Source organism: Nomascus leucogenys, chromosome 2 (genome assembly GCF_006542625.1).
Source record: "Nomascus leucogenys isolate Asia chromosome 2, Asia_NLE_v1, whole genome shotgun sequence".
Lineage (NCBI taxonomy): Eukaryota > Metazoa > Chordata > Mammalia > Primates > Hylobatidae > Nomascus > Nomascus leucogenys.
The window spans coordinates 104,961,667-104,978,182 of NC_044382.1; the positions used below are offsets into that span (position 1 = coordinate 104,961,667).

A 16,516-nucleotide genomic window follows, 5' to 3' on the forward strand; every position below is an offset into this window, starting at 1 on the left:
GATTGATTTTGTTGGCTGAATAGGTCAGATGGCTGGCTGCATGCAGACATGGGAACACCTGGCTTTGTCCCACAGTCTGTCACATTGTTTATATAAGGGTTTTTTCCCCTCTTGTAGTATGGCTGGTGCCTAATCTTCCTTTTTGAATATTATCTACATAACCAAGCAGTCAGGGCTTGAAATACTCTACTTTTCCCTTACTTCTACTAAGAATGGGTACAATTCTTTAGGGCCCTAATTAATGATGAAATCAACCTTAAAAGTGCTTCAAAATGTTTAAAAGTAAGCTTATGTTTTTTCATCCTCTCATTCACACTTACCATGTCTGTAATTCGCAAAGTCCAAGTACCTATAGGGTTCTCTCCCCATGTGTGAACAGACATGAAGTCCCAATTCTTAAAGCCATTAGGAGATGTATCCCGTTCTCTTTCAGCCAACAGCACAGTGCTAGTTCCTATGAAACAAATACAAGTTAATGAATGTCCTAATAGCTCTGATAGTAGGATATACTCTAGCATCTGATAACTGAAAATAAAAGCTGAAAAAGATGAGTTCTCCTAATTTTCTCTTTTAGTATAAGACCAGGATAGAGACGCTCACAAGGAAAAAATATGATGTTTTTATCTATAGTACTTAGCACATTGCCTGGCATATATAATAATGAATAATATTATTTGCCTCAATAAATATTGTGGAAAAAATAATGAATGAATGAATGAATGAATGAATGAATGAATATGTTGACTAAGGTTTATTTAAATAAGGAAAACTCGGCGAACTACATTTACAAATTGAATTAGTCAAAAATCTAAAAATATTTTAATGAAACTATCATTTCTGAAGTGTGAGAGGAAATCTTGAAAATTTAGTAGGTGCCTGACTCCATAATGATTTAGACATAAAAATTATTATTTAATTTATTATACAATCATTAATAATCATAAATATTTAATTAATGTATTAATTTCTTAAAGATATATTAATTTAACAATCTCTTATATTAAAAGACAAGATTACCTGTAAATTTTCAAGTCCAAGCCCTTTCTAGATCAATTAATAATAGTTCTATGTGGAAGGGTTAAATAACTGTAGGTCTATCAATTAAAAAATCATTCCACCAAGATTTCAGGTTAATTCCAATACATCTAGAAAGCATAACTTCAAAATTAACACAGCCTATTCCAAACCTCTAGGAATTAATATTCAGGAGGAAGATCATAGAGATAGCTCATCTTTCCTCACATATCACCCACAGAAACCAAATTTAGTCAGTTGAGTCCTACTAAAACATAAAGGAGTATTGGGACTGCTCCTCCTGGTTAGATTATGGCTTATAGTTCACGAGCTCTTTCCCATCAACTATCTTATCTGAATTAGTGCCCTCGCAGGAAAAAGCAAATGTTCATACATCATATAAAATGGCCTTATTCATGTTACTATGGTAAATTTGTTAATCTTCTCAATCTCCTCTAATCGATCTGAATTCCCAGTTTTCGGTGGACTCCTTGTATGTTTCGGATATATCTGTGAGTTTGGTTAATTATCAGAGTAACTTTCATTAATTTGTTATCTAAGAGAAAAGTGATAGGTCAATAAAATGGAAAAGTAAACAGTTTGAAAATGCATGACTTCAGAAAAGTGTATTAATTAGCATTATTTGAATGGGCCTCTGCTTATCAAAGGATCAGTGGAAATGGGCAGGGCAGAGGGAGACCTAACACCGAGAAAAAGGAAAAAATAAACATGTTTTTTAAGACCTGAAAATATCTATTAGGAGACTTTGTTCTATGAATAAACAAAAGCAATCAGTTATTTGAATCATTCAACTTACACTTAAAAATGTAAATGGCTTAGAACATTTTTCTTTTAATTTACCAGCAGCAGAAGTAAGTGTGACATGAAGGTCTCCTCTTCGGGAATATTCAATTGTTGCTTCAAATTGTACATGCTCCAGGGACTTGATAGCATTTTCTTGCCCTTCACAAGCTCTTGTTGGAATTTCAATGATAACTTCTCCATTAGCTTTCAGGGCTCTAAATACATTAAAGAATCAGCATTGAATAAAGTATATCCAAACTTCCTTGCATTTTATGCATATCTGCACGCATCAATCTTGACTAGACACTCAACTAAGCTTCTTGTCACTCCCTGTGATGTGTAGAACCTAATTCAGAATTATGTATACATGAATTTTAATGCATAAGAAAATGGTAAGGGGCACTAATACTTAAATACAATGCTATTTGCTCTGGAGTCAAATTCAGGCAGATTTATTGTAAACCCATCAAAAAGCTCCTCTTAAGAAAAAAATGATTTTATCTAGAAGGCCTTCTGAAGGCATGCCCCAAGCAAGCCTCCCATCCTTGGATATTTTGTGTGAGCAGGTCTTCAGTATTATTTTGATTGCTTTGATAGAAATTACAAAACACTCATAGTAGAAATTTCTTCTGTGACAAGATGTGGTGTGCTAGAGGGAGTCTATGTAAGTGTATGATAAAGAATCCTTCATGGAAGAAAAGCCATGAATCACACAGCACTGTGGCATGAAGCAAGGCTATTTTTCAAGCAGATTTTGGGTAAAACTGGTTGGCAAGTACTGCATTTCATCAACCCTAAGATGCATTTTTAAAAAATAGTTAAACATTGAATTTAGAATGAATCTTAAAACTGATGGGTGGTTAATCACAGTTTAATTGACAATAAAACAATGGTGCATCTTAGACTGGGTGCCATGTGGTAGGTGGACTACAAGAGGAACATGCAAATGTGTTAACATGGTTTCTAGAGCTTTGGTCTCTCAGTGAATCCCCATGGAGACCCACAGAGAACACTAGAAAACTCCACCTCCATCTACTTCAGAAGAGTAGGTACAAAAAAATCAGGCAGAATGGCAAACACAGTAATGAAATTATGCCATGGGTACACATGTGTTTAAAATTCCAGGAGATACTTACCTAGGCTCAAAGTCATTGTCCTTTACAACACACTCTTTCTTCTCAGGCACACTCCTCCAGGTCCTGGGATCAGCTAAATCCACCAGAGCTTTGGCATTTAGCAAGCCAAATCCAAATCGACTATTCACCATCAAGCCTGCTCCATTTTTTTTCCATCCAGGGTTATTGGCCAGCGGGTCATACTCAGAGGTCCAGACAACCAGGTGCTGCATATCTCGCCAGGTGAGATTTGGGCTGGAGGGGAAGTGACCCAAAGTGTCTTTCAGAGAAAAATGAAGTTTCCTTGCAAAAGCAAGTGCTAACAATGAGCATCTCCATTCAGGGATTATGAAGTGCCTTTTGCTATTGTAGTTATATTATTCTAGTGTACTATTACTGTTCATGTATCTTTTCATTCAGAATTCAAAATACAGAGCTGAAAACTTCTCCCTGTAACATGTAAGTTATGACTTCTCTCCAGAGCACATAAGCTTTTACTATGAGTAGAATTCAGTCCTCAGCAATGTAGAAGTATAAAACTTTGTCCTTAATTTCTAATTACTTCCATTTAACTGAGCAAACATTTTAAATGGTAACACTTTCTTTATGCCCTCCAGTCTCATGCTGTCCATTAAAAGCCTTAGCACTTTCAGCATTATGAACCCACAGATGAGGCCATGACTTCCTTCTTAGGAAGAGTGAGATGTTAAAGACACAGACCGGCTACCTGCTGTAAACATGCATTGCCTTTTTTGAGCTCACTCTTGCAAGGCACTATGCTAATACTGTGGGGATATTCAAGGATGTGGTTCTTGTCTTTTAGAAGTTTACAATCCAGTAAAAAGAATTAAGGCTTTTTATAATTCTATCTGGTGAGTGCTATATTCATACCTTAATGCATTGTGGGAGTTTAGAGTAGAAAGAATTTCCATGGAATATAAAGATTTAGGAAAACTTTGTGGGGGAGAAATATTTGAGCTGGACTTTGACGGGGGTAGAGTGTTAAGAAGTGGAGATAGAGAAGAAGGCCACGGGAGCAAAAGCACCAAAGTGGGACAGTACAGGTGTGGCCAGATGACAGCCTGGTTTGCTGGGGCAGGGGAGAGGCAGTACTGAGCCAGAGCGATTAAGAACCTTCTATGCCAGAAAAGGAGCTTATACTTTATCCTTTGGGCAGTGGGAATCAGTGAGAATTTTTGAGTAAGGAAATAGTAAAATCATAAGTCTTAGTAAGATTAATTTAGCAACAATATAAAGATAAGTCAGAGATATAAGGGATTGTTGGATCTATTATACTGTGATGAGGCCTTCCTTGATCAACCTATTTAAAATTTCCACTCTCCCACATGCTCCCGAGCTCTCTTATTCTGCTATATGTGCATGTTCTCCTTCCATTGCACTTACAGGCTTCTAACATTCAAGAAACTCATTTGTATTGTGTTTTGCTAATGTCTCTCTCCCTGGTTCTAATTTAACCATGAGAAGTGGTGAGATCTTTATCTATCTTGTTCTCTGATGTGTAGCACCCAGAAGAATGCTGGGCACAGGGTATATGCTCAGCAGATATGGTTGGTTCAGAGACTGAACACGCCTAAGTGCTAACTAGCCCCAAATATAATTTTAAAACATATTGCTCCTAGTCATCAGTCAGATTCTCAGACTTTTCCTTGACTTTGAGACCTGTATTGTTCCCTGAAGCCAATCAAGCATTATGTAATAAGTAGATGCCCCAGTTTTTACTCCTCAAGTTTCTTGTCTCAGCACTTGGTTGGAGAACAATCATCAGGGGAGTCTGGCTCACTTTGCTGCCTTCTCCCCAGAGCCCATCATGTACTGGCTCAGTAATCCCCTGTGACAAGAAAGAGGCAGTGGACATTCCTAAACGCTGAAGAGTCTGGCTCCTAGTTATAAACCGTGTGTGATTTTTCAGGCCTGACCATAGGCGATTTCAAAGGTCTTACCTGGCACGACACACGGGAAAGCTGCCCTCCCCATGCAGACACAGTGCACAGCTTGTGGCTTGCAGCCTCTGAGAGGAGTTTCCGTGAAGGCCGCAGGCCCCCTGGCCCCTCGTGTTCTTCCCATATTGACATTCCTAGCTGGTGAGAGCCTTCCTTCCTAGGTCCCTCAGTCAGGCCTCCTCGTGGAGAGAGGAGGGGAAACATCTAGACACTGTCCTCACTTGGACTCAGTGCCTGGTGCTTCTCCACTCCCGTACTCTCTTGGTGCCTCCCCGCCTCACACCTTAGAGTCCATAAAATTGCCAGAGCCTTTTGTTCGGGGCTCCTTCAGCAGTGAGATGACCCTCAAGTCTGTGCCGAGCCACTCAACCGGTATGCCAGGAACAGGGCGAGTAAGTGTTTTCTCCAGTTTCAGACTCTTGCTTATGTCATAGCAGTAAGTGACTAAAGGCTCAATGCTTTCATTTTTGGCTTGTTGAATTAATAGGCTACTCCACACCTGACAGCTCAGCTCACCTGAGCTGAGCTCCCGACAAACATACCACTTTACCCCGGAGAGGGACTGACAGAGGCCTTGGAAGGACACCAGTTTAGGGATCCTCAGTGAGTCCCAGAATGCTTGCCTCATAATCACCTGGTACACTTGTAAATAGAATAGGGCATTTTATTGAAATGCTTGCTTCCTTCCAGTCTTTTAAAAGGAGTTTTAGGTAAAAGCCTCTTATCAAGGCAGTCAATGGGCAACACACCAGTTTTCCGTTTGGATCATCAGTGTGTGCAGGTGCATGTGTGGAGGCAGGAAAGAGGAAGCGTACTGAGGAGGCTTAAGGCAAGGGTGCTGATAATCATGATTATCATATATAGCACATGTGTCCTATGTTTCTGTAGTAGAGCATTTATTTTATATGTAGTTGCAGGTTTTGTTTTAAAATTTTCCTTTATCTAGTCTCTGCAAAATATTAAGGAGCTTCATTGTCATGCAATTAGAAAAACCTATTTTTCTTTTTTTATTATTATTATCCTTTAAGTTCTAGGGTACATGTGCACAACGTGCAGTTTTGTTACAGATGTGCACATGTGCCATGTTGGTGTGCTGCACCCGTTAACTTGTCATTTACATTAGGTATATCTCCTAATTCTATCCCTCCCCCCTCCCCCCACCCCACGACAGGCCCCGGTGTATTTTTCTAACAGAGTTATTGTTCATTCCTGTGCTTGTATTTCATAAATGAAAAGGAGCTGCTAACAATAGTGCAACTCATTCCTGACAGCCTTCCTTTGTTAATTTGTGCTCAATGACATCCACGATAATTAAGTTTTTAAACACTGCATTGAGTTGCTAATCAAAGATATGTTTACAGAAAGTAAGGGTATGGAATTAAACACTGAATTAAGCATTGCTTCTAATTAGAAGAGACGTAGGTAATGTAATTTGGAGACAAAATTCCAGAGTGAAAAGTCTTAGGAGCTGTCTGGTTCAGGCTCTAATCATACCTAAATTAGCCTAGATCTTAAAATTTTTCTAACTTGGACTTTCTAACATTTCACAACCCACTAAGTCAAGAATTTTTTGTTGTGATTTTTTTCCAAAGGTTTCATGCAGCATTGAAAGTCCATTTTTCTTTCTCCAGGCTTTAATAAGCCCAGAAGTTTGGCTCATCTGTTTGTTTAATATTTCCAAAGGTGTGAAGGGATTCAATGGTTCACTTCAGAATTTTCCTCACCTATTAAAAATTATTCTGATTCTTTTGATCTCTCCTCAGAAGGCTGAGGCTATTTTCTACAGCTTTCTTAGGTATACTCACTACATAATAATAATAGTGCCACAAACATTTGTGCAAGGAACTCCTTCCTCTCTTAGTATATTTATCTCCAAGATACACCTATTAACTACCCTAATGCGTTTCTACACAAACACAGGTGGATGAGGTTGTAGGAAAACACAGTGGTAAAAGTAACTCTTTATAGCATTTGTTTCTCAAAACTTGGTTAAGGTATTACTAGCATTAAAAAGTGCCTGGGAGATTTGTTAAAAAAGGAATTCCTAGATTGCATACCAGAAACTTCTAGGCAGATACAAGGTCTGAATAGTTGCTGGCAAAATGACCTAGGAACCTTCATGTTAAATAAACTCCCCAAGTGATGACTATATATGCTGGTGCTTGAGAAACATTGCTTTGGGGAAGGAAAGTATTTCTTTGTGCATATTTCAGCCAGAAACCATTCCTTCTCCTTTCCTTTTCTCCTCCTATTCCCCAACACTCTGGCTATATAACATTTAACACAGCATATTGAGTAGTCTGCTTGTGACAGAAAACTTATGAGAAACTCATAAATGCATGCTCATTTATCAGCCTCAATCTTCCAAACCTTCCTTTATTTGAGGGGATGATAGGCTGCCATTCAACGTTGCCTCTCCCTCACAGGGCCGTGGGAGGCTGCAAGGTATGGTTGCTGATAGCACAGGCCTTGCAGTCAGAGAGACTTGAGTTTGAATTTCTTTGTGGGATCTTGGTTATATATCGCAACCTCTCTGAGCCTTATTTTTTCCCATTTATAGGTGAAATTAATAATTTCTATGTCATAAGAATGTTGTAAGGATTATAATTAATATTGTATATAAAAAGGCCAGCTGTGTCTGGTCTATAGTAAGAACCTAATCAATATTGGATGCCATTATTCTTGATAAATTTAGGCAAGGGCTCTTCAGTCTCCATAGTTGTTCCTGTGGGATGGCACATGATTAAATGATTTTCTCATTCTTGAGTGCCTTGGGATAAGCTTGGTCACACGTCTAGAAATTCTGGCATTCAGCTTTGGTATAGACAATTGAATAGAGTTCAGAAAAATGTTCAATTGAGAACAGAAATCTTAATAATCTCTATGTACCTTGGCAGTAAGGATATAAATGTTAAGATAGATCAGTCACATCTATCTTACTGATGAATTGAGTCAAAATGAAGGGAATTAAATTCTTATGATATGCACCTGGGAGATCATAGACTCTTAATATCTCTTAAATCACGAGCACTGAGAATCTGGTGAAACCTATAAGCCATTCCCCAGAAATATGCCATACATACATTTATAAGCAATTCCACATTTAGTTGCAAAGAGATTCATGGACCCCTTGGAACTCATCCGAGTGTTTCACAGAAATGAAACACCTGCTTTAGAGACTGTCCATCAGAGACCAAGATTAATAAGACTAGATCATTCCTAGATCATTTTCTCCTATATAGAAAAAAGAAGGATCAAATTAGCCAGGCGTGGTGGCACATGCCTGTAATCCCAGCTACTCGGGAGGCTGAGGTACGAGAATTTCTTGAACCTGAGGGGTGGAGGTTGCAGTGAGCCAAGATCACGCCACTGCACTCCAGCCTGGGTGACGGAGTGAGACTGTGTCTCCAAAAGAAAAAGAAAAGGGAAGGATTATTTTCTATATAGGATCATTTTCTACTATACAGAAAAAGAAGACTTGAGATTTTAGAAACCAAGGATTGCACTTTTACAATTTCAGCTCTCACATAAAATTGACATTACATCTGTTCAGCAGATGGATATTTCTACTATATTGGTCACTATACAAGGATGGACTAGGCATGACTAGTTATATTTACATGCATCTGACAGGTGTTGGATAGAGAAGAAAGGCTCTAGACATAAAATTTTAAGATTGCTTTCTTTTAACAGCTCCCTGGGGTAGTAGTCTGTGTTTTGAAATCTTAAATGTAATAAGTCTGTTGCACAGGATCCTATAATCCATAGGACCCTATTTTCTTCCAGTCCAGACCCTCATCACTGACCCCAACAATTCATGTTGGATTACCTATACAGGCTGACATTTTCAGTCTCAACTCTGAGAATCTTAGGAAGAGAAGAAGTTTGTAAAAAAAGGTCTGGTTTGACCCCTTCATTTGATAGATGGAAAGACTGAACCCCACAAGTAAATTAACTTGCCTAAGGTCACATAGCTAGTGGTAGAGCTAGAACTTGAAGCCAGGTGTTCCTTGCAATTTTCACTGCCTGGACAATTATTTCTCAGTTAATTTGGATCTGCTGATGCCAGTGTCAGCTTGTGTTCATAGATTTTTGTCTTTTGTCCATCTAGTTCCTATTATAAGTGAATTTAGATTCTGAACATAGCTTTTCTGGAGGGCCCAATATTTATATCTACATGAGCACCTGAATTTACTTCTTTCCTTACCAAACATCTTGCCAGCCCCTCCAAGTAGGTGGACTCTTGGTAAGAGCCTTGCTAGACTTCCTTGCTTAGCCACTGTGGCCATCTCACAGCCGAGATACCCAGGAATATACCCCATCTCCATAGGAAGCCCCAGGGATCCTAGAGATAAACTGGACTTTCCTGGACAAAGGCTCAGGAACCTCAGGGCTTTTCCAGTCATGGCAAAGGCCAAGATGTTCTTCCGTTCTGTTATTATGAACTGAGTCTACTGAACATGACATAAGGACACTGCTTTGTTCTCTCTCTAGAGAATATGTAATTTATTCTAGGATAATCTCCTTATTAGGAAGGATAATAGTAATTTACAAGTTTAATCACTTCTTCTAATATTCAACCATAGCACCCGACTTGACATTTCAAGATTCACTGTCACCACACATCAGAAAGCAGGAATGAGGACACATAAAAAGCTGTGATGTGCAGTGGGAGACAGTTCAATTTTTTTCCTCTGTGTTAAGTATTGGACTATTGGGTAATTATGAGAAAAAAAAAGTTAAATCTTTTTTTAACATCATACACTAAAATAAATTCCAGAGGGATTTAGAATTTAAATATGGTAAAGAAACCATAATAAAAGACATATAAATAAATGTTTATCTAATTTGGGGTTGTGAAGATTTTTCTGAGCATAAAAGCAAAGGAAGAAGCCTTAAAGAAACAGACTGACAAACATAACTACATACATATTAACTACATTTCATTAAAAATTACATAGAAACAAATTAAAAGGTAAATGTCAAACTTATAAAGCATCTAGCTTTTGTGAACCAAGGCCATAAAACAAAACTAAGGCCATAAAGAAGCAACCCCAGAAGACAAAGAGCTAAAGGGTATGAAATATTGAGCTTCATTAGTAATTAAATACAAGCATATTAAAATGAGATACTGTTTTCACCTATCAACATAGCAAATATTTTAAAAGATAATAAAAGTAGTTTTGACAAGGGTTTTGGAAACTGGCACTTTCACGCATATACTCCTGGAGGGAATATAAAATGGTATAGTCATTCAAGGTAGCACCTTGTCAATATGTATCAAAATCATTAAAACATGCTTGCCCTTTGACCCAGAAATTCCAATTCTGAGTCTTTATCCTGAGGAAATTATCAGAGATGACAACTAATATTTACTGACAATGGTGTTTAAGCATGATTAGATGACTTTAACAAAATTTGCATTTATACAATGGAACACTATGAAAATATAAAAATCCTACCTTTAAATCTCCTGTCCCCTGATGTGGTTTTATCAGCTCCAGCACTAGGCTTATATATTCAAAGAAAGGAGTTTTTTAAACTTGTTCCTAATACTGCCCACTGGAAACTATTTAACTATTTAAACAAATAGTTTAATTAGTTTAAACAAATAGTTTAAACTAATTTAAACTGGACGAGAATAAACAAAAGGCGTTGTAGCTGAGTGGGAAGAAGATTTGAGGGGCAGCATGAGTTTTAAAGGTCAAAGCATATTGATTTAGACAGGAGAAAGTACGTTTAATATATTGTAGAATGGGTTTTAAAAACAGATTACAAAATAATGTCTATATTAAGATCCCAATTTTGTAAGAAGTGTGTGTGTTAAATCTACATTGAGATGTTAACTATGGTTAGTGACCTCAAAGTGGCAGGAAAGAGCTTATCTTTATTTGCAGTATTCCAAAATTTCTTCTGTAACCATGTATTCAGAAAAAAAAGTGTTATTAAAAGTAAGGAGAATCAGCCTTTGTAAAGGTGATTAGAAGCTTTCTGGGCCTTACTTTGCTTCCAGGGCCAGAGCGAAGATGCCAGCAGCCAGAGGTGCAGAGGCCGAGGTGCCCGTGTGTGTCTCCGTGCAGTCATTGTGCAGGTCAGCGCTTGTCTGGATGACGTCAGGAAGGAGAGAAAGGCAGGGAGAACATGTGAGGAGTGTGAGCCTGTCTTGGGGGTTAACTGTACCAAAGGCACATAGCATCTGCTATGACCAGGAAACTCAGCTGATTCGATTGCCTACTTTCTCCTCTAAACCATAGGCGGATGTTTGCCATCTGCTGATATTTTAGTTCACTCTCCTCTACATGCAACTTCTTTATAATTCTGGCAGCAAGATGCCTTTTCTGGGGATGAAGTACTCCCACTATGAATATTTTCTTTTCTGAGATTCCCATACGAAATGCTGTCTATAAAAAACAAAGTTTCAAAATCACTGTGAATCATGCTGGCCCATTAATCATCAGGTCCATTGTGTTTGGTCTGGCATATTTAGAAATTCTGTCTCATACAAAATTCCCTTTTGCCTTCAGATTGATATTCGGCTGCCTCTCCAGCACAAGGATATGAAGCCATCCTGGTCTTAGCCTTTTGAACTACTTGCACAAAAAATGCTTAGTATGTAGTTTGCACTCACTGTTGAACTAGATTTGATACCTGTGAGTTGGTGTCCACATTTACACTTTGAGGAAAATGGTGGGTCTTTAAAATGAAAAGTGTGCTGGACTTAGTTCTAGGTTCAAATTCTCTAACTGCTACTTAATAGATTTGTCCTCGGGCAAGTCATTTGGCTCCCCATCTGTAAAATGTGATTTATATTTTCTGACTCATATTCTGAGACTTACCCGAGATGTTCTCTGTGAAAGTAGTTTTACATAATTTTCTTGCAAGTAAGGAATTACCCTGGCTAACTTTAGGGTAATGAAGAGATTGCTGAGATGAAGGGAAGAAACTAAAAAGACTTCCTGTCTGCCTTAAGGACCACGGCGCTGCCGGTTGGGCCAAGGGATTACTAACAAGACACCCACCCAGGCTCCAGCACCAAAGTTCTAGCTCGAGATTTCGATGTGTGGGAGGGAGGTGTAAAAAAATAATTTGTTCTATTATCACCTCCACTGGCTTCCTGCTTGGAGTTGCTGAATTTCTCAAGTTATGATGGCTCCGCTCCTCAGAGGGCTGCGGAAGCAAGGTTGCCCTTTTTACCTGTTGACGCAAGCAAGCCCCCAGAGATGACTATGCTGAGGAAAAGGTTTGCGTAAGAAAAAGGTTATGTTACTGAGACTGTCTCAAATAGAATCCACCAGCTGTCTCTCCTAAGGCTGGCTTTCTTAAGGAGGGAGTTTTACAAAGATAGAAAATCTTTCTTCTGCTTCAGTGCAGGGTACCCAAGATAAGGAACAGTCTGTGAAATGGTGATTCTGAAATGCCCAACAGGCCATTTTCTAAGGGCAGCTCTGGACACCCAGGGAAATGACAACAGCCAGGGGCTCTGAAGACAAGTGGGGCAGATGTCTGATATGCCCCTTTCAAACCCTATAAAATGTGCCTGCCATAAAAATCCCTGGGTAGAATGCCACTGTCTATTACTTGAGTAGCTGAAGAGATGCGCGTGAGAAGCAGGCCCACACTTCTAAGTTGAGACCACAGCTTTACTGTCTAAACTAGGTTGCAGAAGTGATCCTGTATGAAGAAGATGTTCATGTTGACAATTTTGTTGAGATGCCATTAATAGGAATCTTGCACGCATTCCAAGGTCATTATTATAGGGTTCACCCACCCTCTAATTAGATCATGACCTGCTATTTGAGATATTGAGATAGGTTCTATATACTTTAGCTAGTTGGTTCTTTCTGTGTCAGGAGTTAAATTGGGGGCCTTACATTTTTTAAATTAAAAGTGCCTCCCTTTGTTCTCAAAGCCCCTAAATGCCCCTCCATCATCATGCCCTTGAAGGGAAATCTAATAATTGCCCTTGGCCATCTGACTCATGGAAGCAAAGGCACAGGCAAGTGTGGGCTGGAGGAGCTCTCTGAGCATACAACCTCCCCGAGCTGCTTACCCAGATGCTGAACAGTTCACCTCAGGGGACACTGAAACTGCTATTTTCCTGCAGGTCATCCATTCTTAGGAGACATAGCTGGTGCAGACTCTGTATTTTTATCATCTGCTACAGGGCAAGTCAGACTATATCCCTGTTATTAAAGGATCAGAAAGTACAAGGGTGATAAAGCCCCTACAACCCTGAAATCTCCTTTAAGGCTGTTTCCAGGGAGGCATCAGACAAGCAAAAAAGACATTTGGAGTCTCGGCTGTGTGTAATGACAGGTTTGGTGGCTTCTCAAGGCTGGGTTTAAAAATGACAGAGGGGAAGATCATCTTGGCAGAAGTGTCATTATCCCTGGAGAGAAAACTTTCTGATGGATGCCAGCCTTTCAAGTGAGTAAGCGTGAGTCTCCCCAACTGAGACATCAAGCTTAAGCAAATCAATCGTACCAAAGGTCAGTTAGGGGAATCATTTTGCATGCATGCCACACTCTCCTAACTAAGCAGAGAGAATTAGACAAAAGCAACATACGATTCTCTGGTCGGTGTAATCCCCGCTGCTGTAAGAGGTGGCCAGTGTGGAGGAGCACTTCTCAGCGTACCAGGGGGATAGGCCTTGCTGGGAGGCACTGCTGATGGAGATGGTGTAGATGCTGTCTGTGTAGCCATCACAGTCACAATTATCTCCCTGACGCCCCCCGTTTCCCGAAGCCCAGACGAAGATGGACCCCTTCCCCTGTCTCCCCTAAAGGAAAAGCCAGAATGCATATCATCTGTTATCATCTATTGGGGTCATTGTTATATCCCAATAAAATCCCCAATGACTATGTGTGTAAAATTCTCAGAGACAGCTATTTGGGATCTATTTTCAATTCCAGATCTTTTGGCTTCGATGTTGGAAATCTCACAAGGCTGTGTATTAGAAGCCACTGGACTCTGGCCCTGCCAGTCTCTGGGCCCTCCTGGGGTAGGGCTGAGCACACGCTTTTCTTTCTTATGCAGATTCATAATCTAGCGTTTTGCACTTGCTCCTATTTTTCCACCCTTCTCTTAGTTTATGTCACTGCACTTAAATCTTTGAACTTCCTCTCTTTCTTTCTGCTTCAATCTTCTGGCTGACTGATAGAATGACAAAATTAGGAATTATTCAGATCTGCCTTGCAGCTGCATTAAAAGGGACTCTTCAATTGAATGGAACTCGTCAAAGCCGCCCTTTCTGTGATTTTTCAATTTGTGCTCTCCAGAGTTTCTACTTTTGTTTCATCTTGTGGAGCACAAGGCTTTAGAATCTGTGCAAGAATACAGTAAACCCAAGTGACAGAGCAACCCAACCAAGGCACAGGTATTCAACAGGCACGTGCAGAGCAGAAGGCAACACGTTTCTATATTTGAAAGGCATTTCCAGAGCACTTGGAAGAAGTCTGGGTAGTTTTTTACTAGTGTAAAAACCCAAAAGCAGCAGGAAAATGAGTAAGGAGAAAGAAATGTCCAGAAGTGCTTTTAAAATAAATATGCTAAAAGTAATAAATTTCCATTCAACCTCAGACCCAAATAGGGAAAATTCATTTTATTTATTTATATTTAGTTTTGAGGCAGGGTCTCACTCTGTCACCCAGGCTGGAGTGCAGTGGTGCAATCTCAGCTTACTGCTACCTCCACCTTCTGGGTTCAAGCAATTCTTGTGCCTCAGCCTCCCAAGTAGCTGGGACTATAGGCGTCTAAGTTGAGACCACAGTTTCACTGTCTAAACTAGGTTGCAGAACAGTGCAACCTAGTTACACCTGGCTAATTTTTGTGTTTTTAGTAGAGGTGGGGTTTCTCCATGTTGGTCAGGCTAGTCTCAAACTCCTGGCCTCAAGTGATCTGCCTCCCTTGGCCATTGTGCCTGGCCACAAATAGGGAAAACTTTCTTAAGCCTTAACTCGCATCCCTCTGAAGAATGATTTGGCTCTCTAAGTGCATTTAAAATTGTAAATGACTTTGTTAAGAAATCCACAACAATGTTTTTCCATGTAACCTAAGTGTTCTTTCCTTCTTCTCATATCCAGATGGTCAGGTTTCATTTCATGTGGGTCTGTGTAAAGCATCTTACCTGTTTGACACCATATTCAAAAGCCTTCTGGGCTAGCCGGCCAGGCCCCTCCACAGTTTTCCCATCATCATTAGGGCCCCAGCTTGCACTGTAAATATCCACGTGTCCAGGATTGAATCCAATTGAACTGGCCTCAATAGCATCCGTCACAATGCCATCCAGCATTCTTATGCCTGAGAAACAAAATAAACAAACACACACAAAGGTTGTCAGTATGTACATGGACAAAAGCCCAGTACTCTTACTATTTGTATTTTTAAAGGATTTTAAGAGTCAAAAACCAGGTAACTACTAGATAGATGTCCCCAATTTCTGTAACACAGCTACTGACACCATAGAAGGAAGGAACACGTCGCTGCCCCCATAAGATTTTTTGTCGCACTTTAGAGATAATACTATGCACTGTGTAGGCAGCTGTGTTTTTTTTTTTTTTTTTTTTTTTTTTGGTCACACTCGAGGCTCTCTTCCCAGCAATAGCTCTGGGCATTGAGTCTGAAGTGGAGCAGCATCCTTGGATGAGAAGAAGTGGCCGTGGTTGTTGTCAATTACAAAATGTTTGCCCTCCATCCCACCCCAACAAAATGACAGACCAGCTTTCAGAAAGACCCTCCAAGCAGCCCTCCGGTGATGCACCTCCTCATGGCTGTCCCACAAATGGCTGTGGCCCAGTCTACACCACACAAGGACTCTGGACAGGAAACATGTAGCTTCAAAAGATCTAGCCACAGCAGGAAACTAACAAATAGAGAAAGCACTTTTGTTTCTAAGCCCTGATTAAAAATAACCCAGAGGCCATCCTTTCATGTGTTTGCTAAGAAACATTTTCAAGGAACATGCTTCCTTTTCTTCTAAATAATCTCAAGGATGACATCATTGCCATGGATTTCACCCCGAAGGGGAATCATTTTTCATCAGGACAACATAGGTGCGGTAGCTCTTTGTGCTTTCCAACAGGCTGTCACCCATCATCAGACTTATGAATTCAAGAGCCAGGAAGGCAAAAGCAATCTGGACAGATTACAGGCAGCTACCTGGTTAGTTCTGGCTTCTGGCTCATAATGCAATAAAGTGCACAGCCTTAGATTTTCACACTTATTTACTATGGAGCAAAGGTAAAATGATATGAAATTGATATGATCAGTGAAAGTTGTATTTGTAAAAAAGAAATTGTTTAAAAATGCATTTAGGGCCAGGCGCAGTGGCTCATGCCTGTAATACCAACACTTTGGGAGGCCAAGGTGGGTAGATCACTTGAGGCCAGGAGTTCAAGACCAGCCTGGCCAACATGGAGAAACCCCATCTTTACTAAAAATACAAAAATTAGTCGGGCATGGTGGCACGCATCTATAATCCCAGCTACTCAGGAGGCTGAGGCACAAGAAATGCTTGAACCCGGGAGGCAGAGGTTGCAGTGAGCTAAGATTGCAACCACTGCACTCCAGCCAGGGCAACAGAGCAAGACTCTGTCTCAAAAAAAAAAATGCATTTAGAAAAAA

At 39.9% G+C, this 16,516-nt stretch overlaps 1 protein-coding gene across 1 annotated transcript in view; it reads right to left on the reverse strand.

Annotated features, from left to right (window-relative positions):
- Positions 1 to 16,516, reverse strand: part of PCSK1 (proprotein convertase subtilisin/kexin type 1) — a 42,622-nt gene that overhangs the window by 6,678 nt on the left and 19,428 nt on the right. Inside the window, exons 7-12 of the mRNA XM_030817194.1 lie at positions 15,021 to 15,193; positions 13,461 to 13,673; positions 10,897 to 10,997; positions 2,955 to 3,188; positions 1,876 to 2,033; positions 321 to 454 (exon numbers count right to left, since the gene is read on the reverse strand). Coding sequence (XP_030673054.1) covers positions 321 to 454; positions 1,876 to 2,033; positions 2,955 to 3,188; positions 10,897 to 10,997; positions 13,461 to 13,673; positions 15,021 to 15,193 — 1,013 coding nt within the window. The remainder of the gene's footprint in view (positions 1 to 320; positions 455 to 1,875; positions 2,034 to 2,954; positions 3,189 to 10,896; positions 10,998 to 13,460; positions 13,674 to 15,020; positions 15,194 to 16,516) is intronic.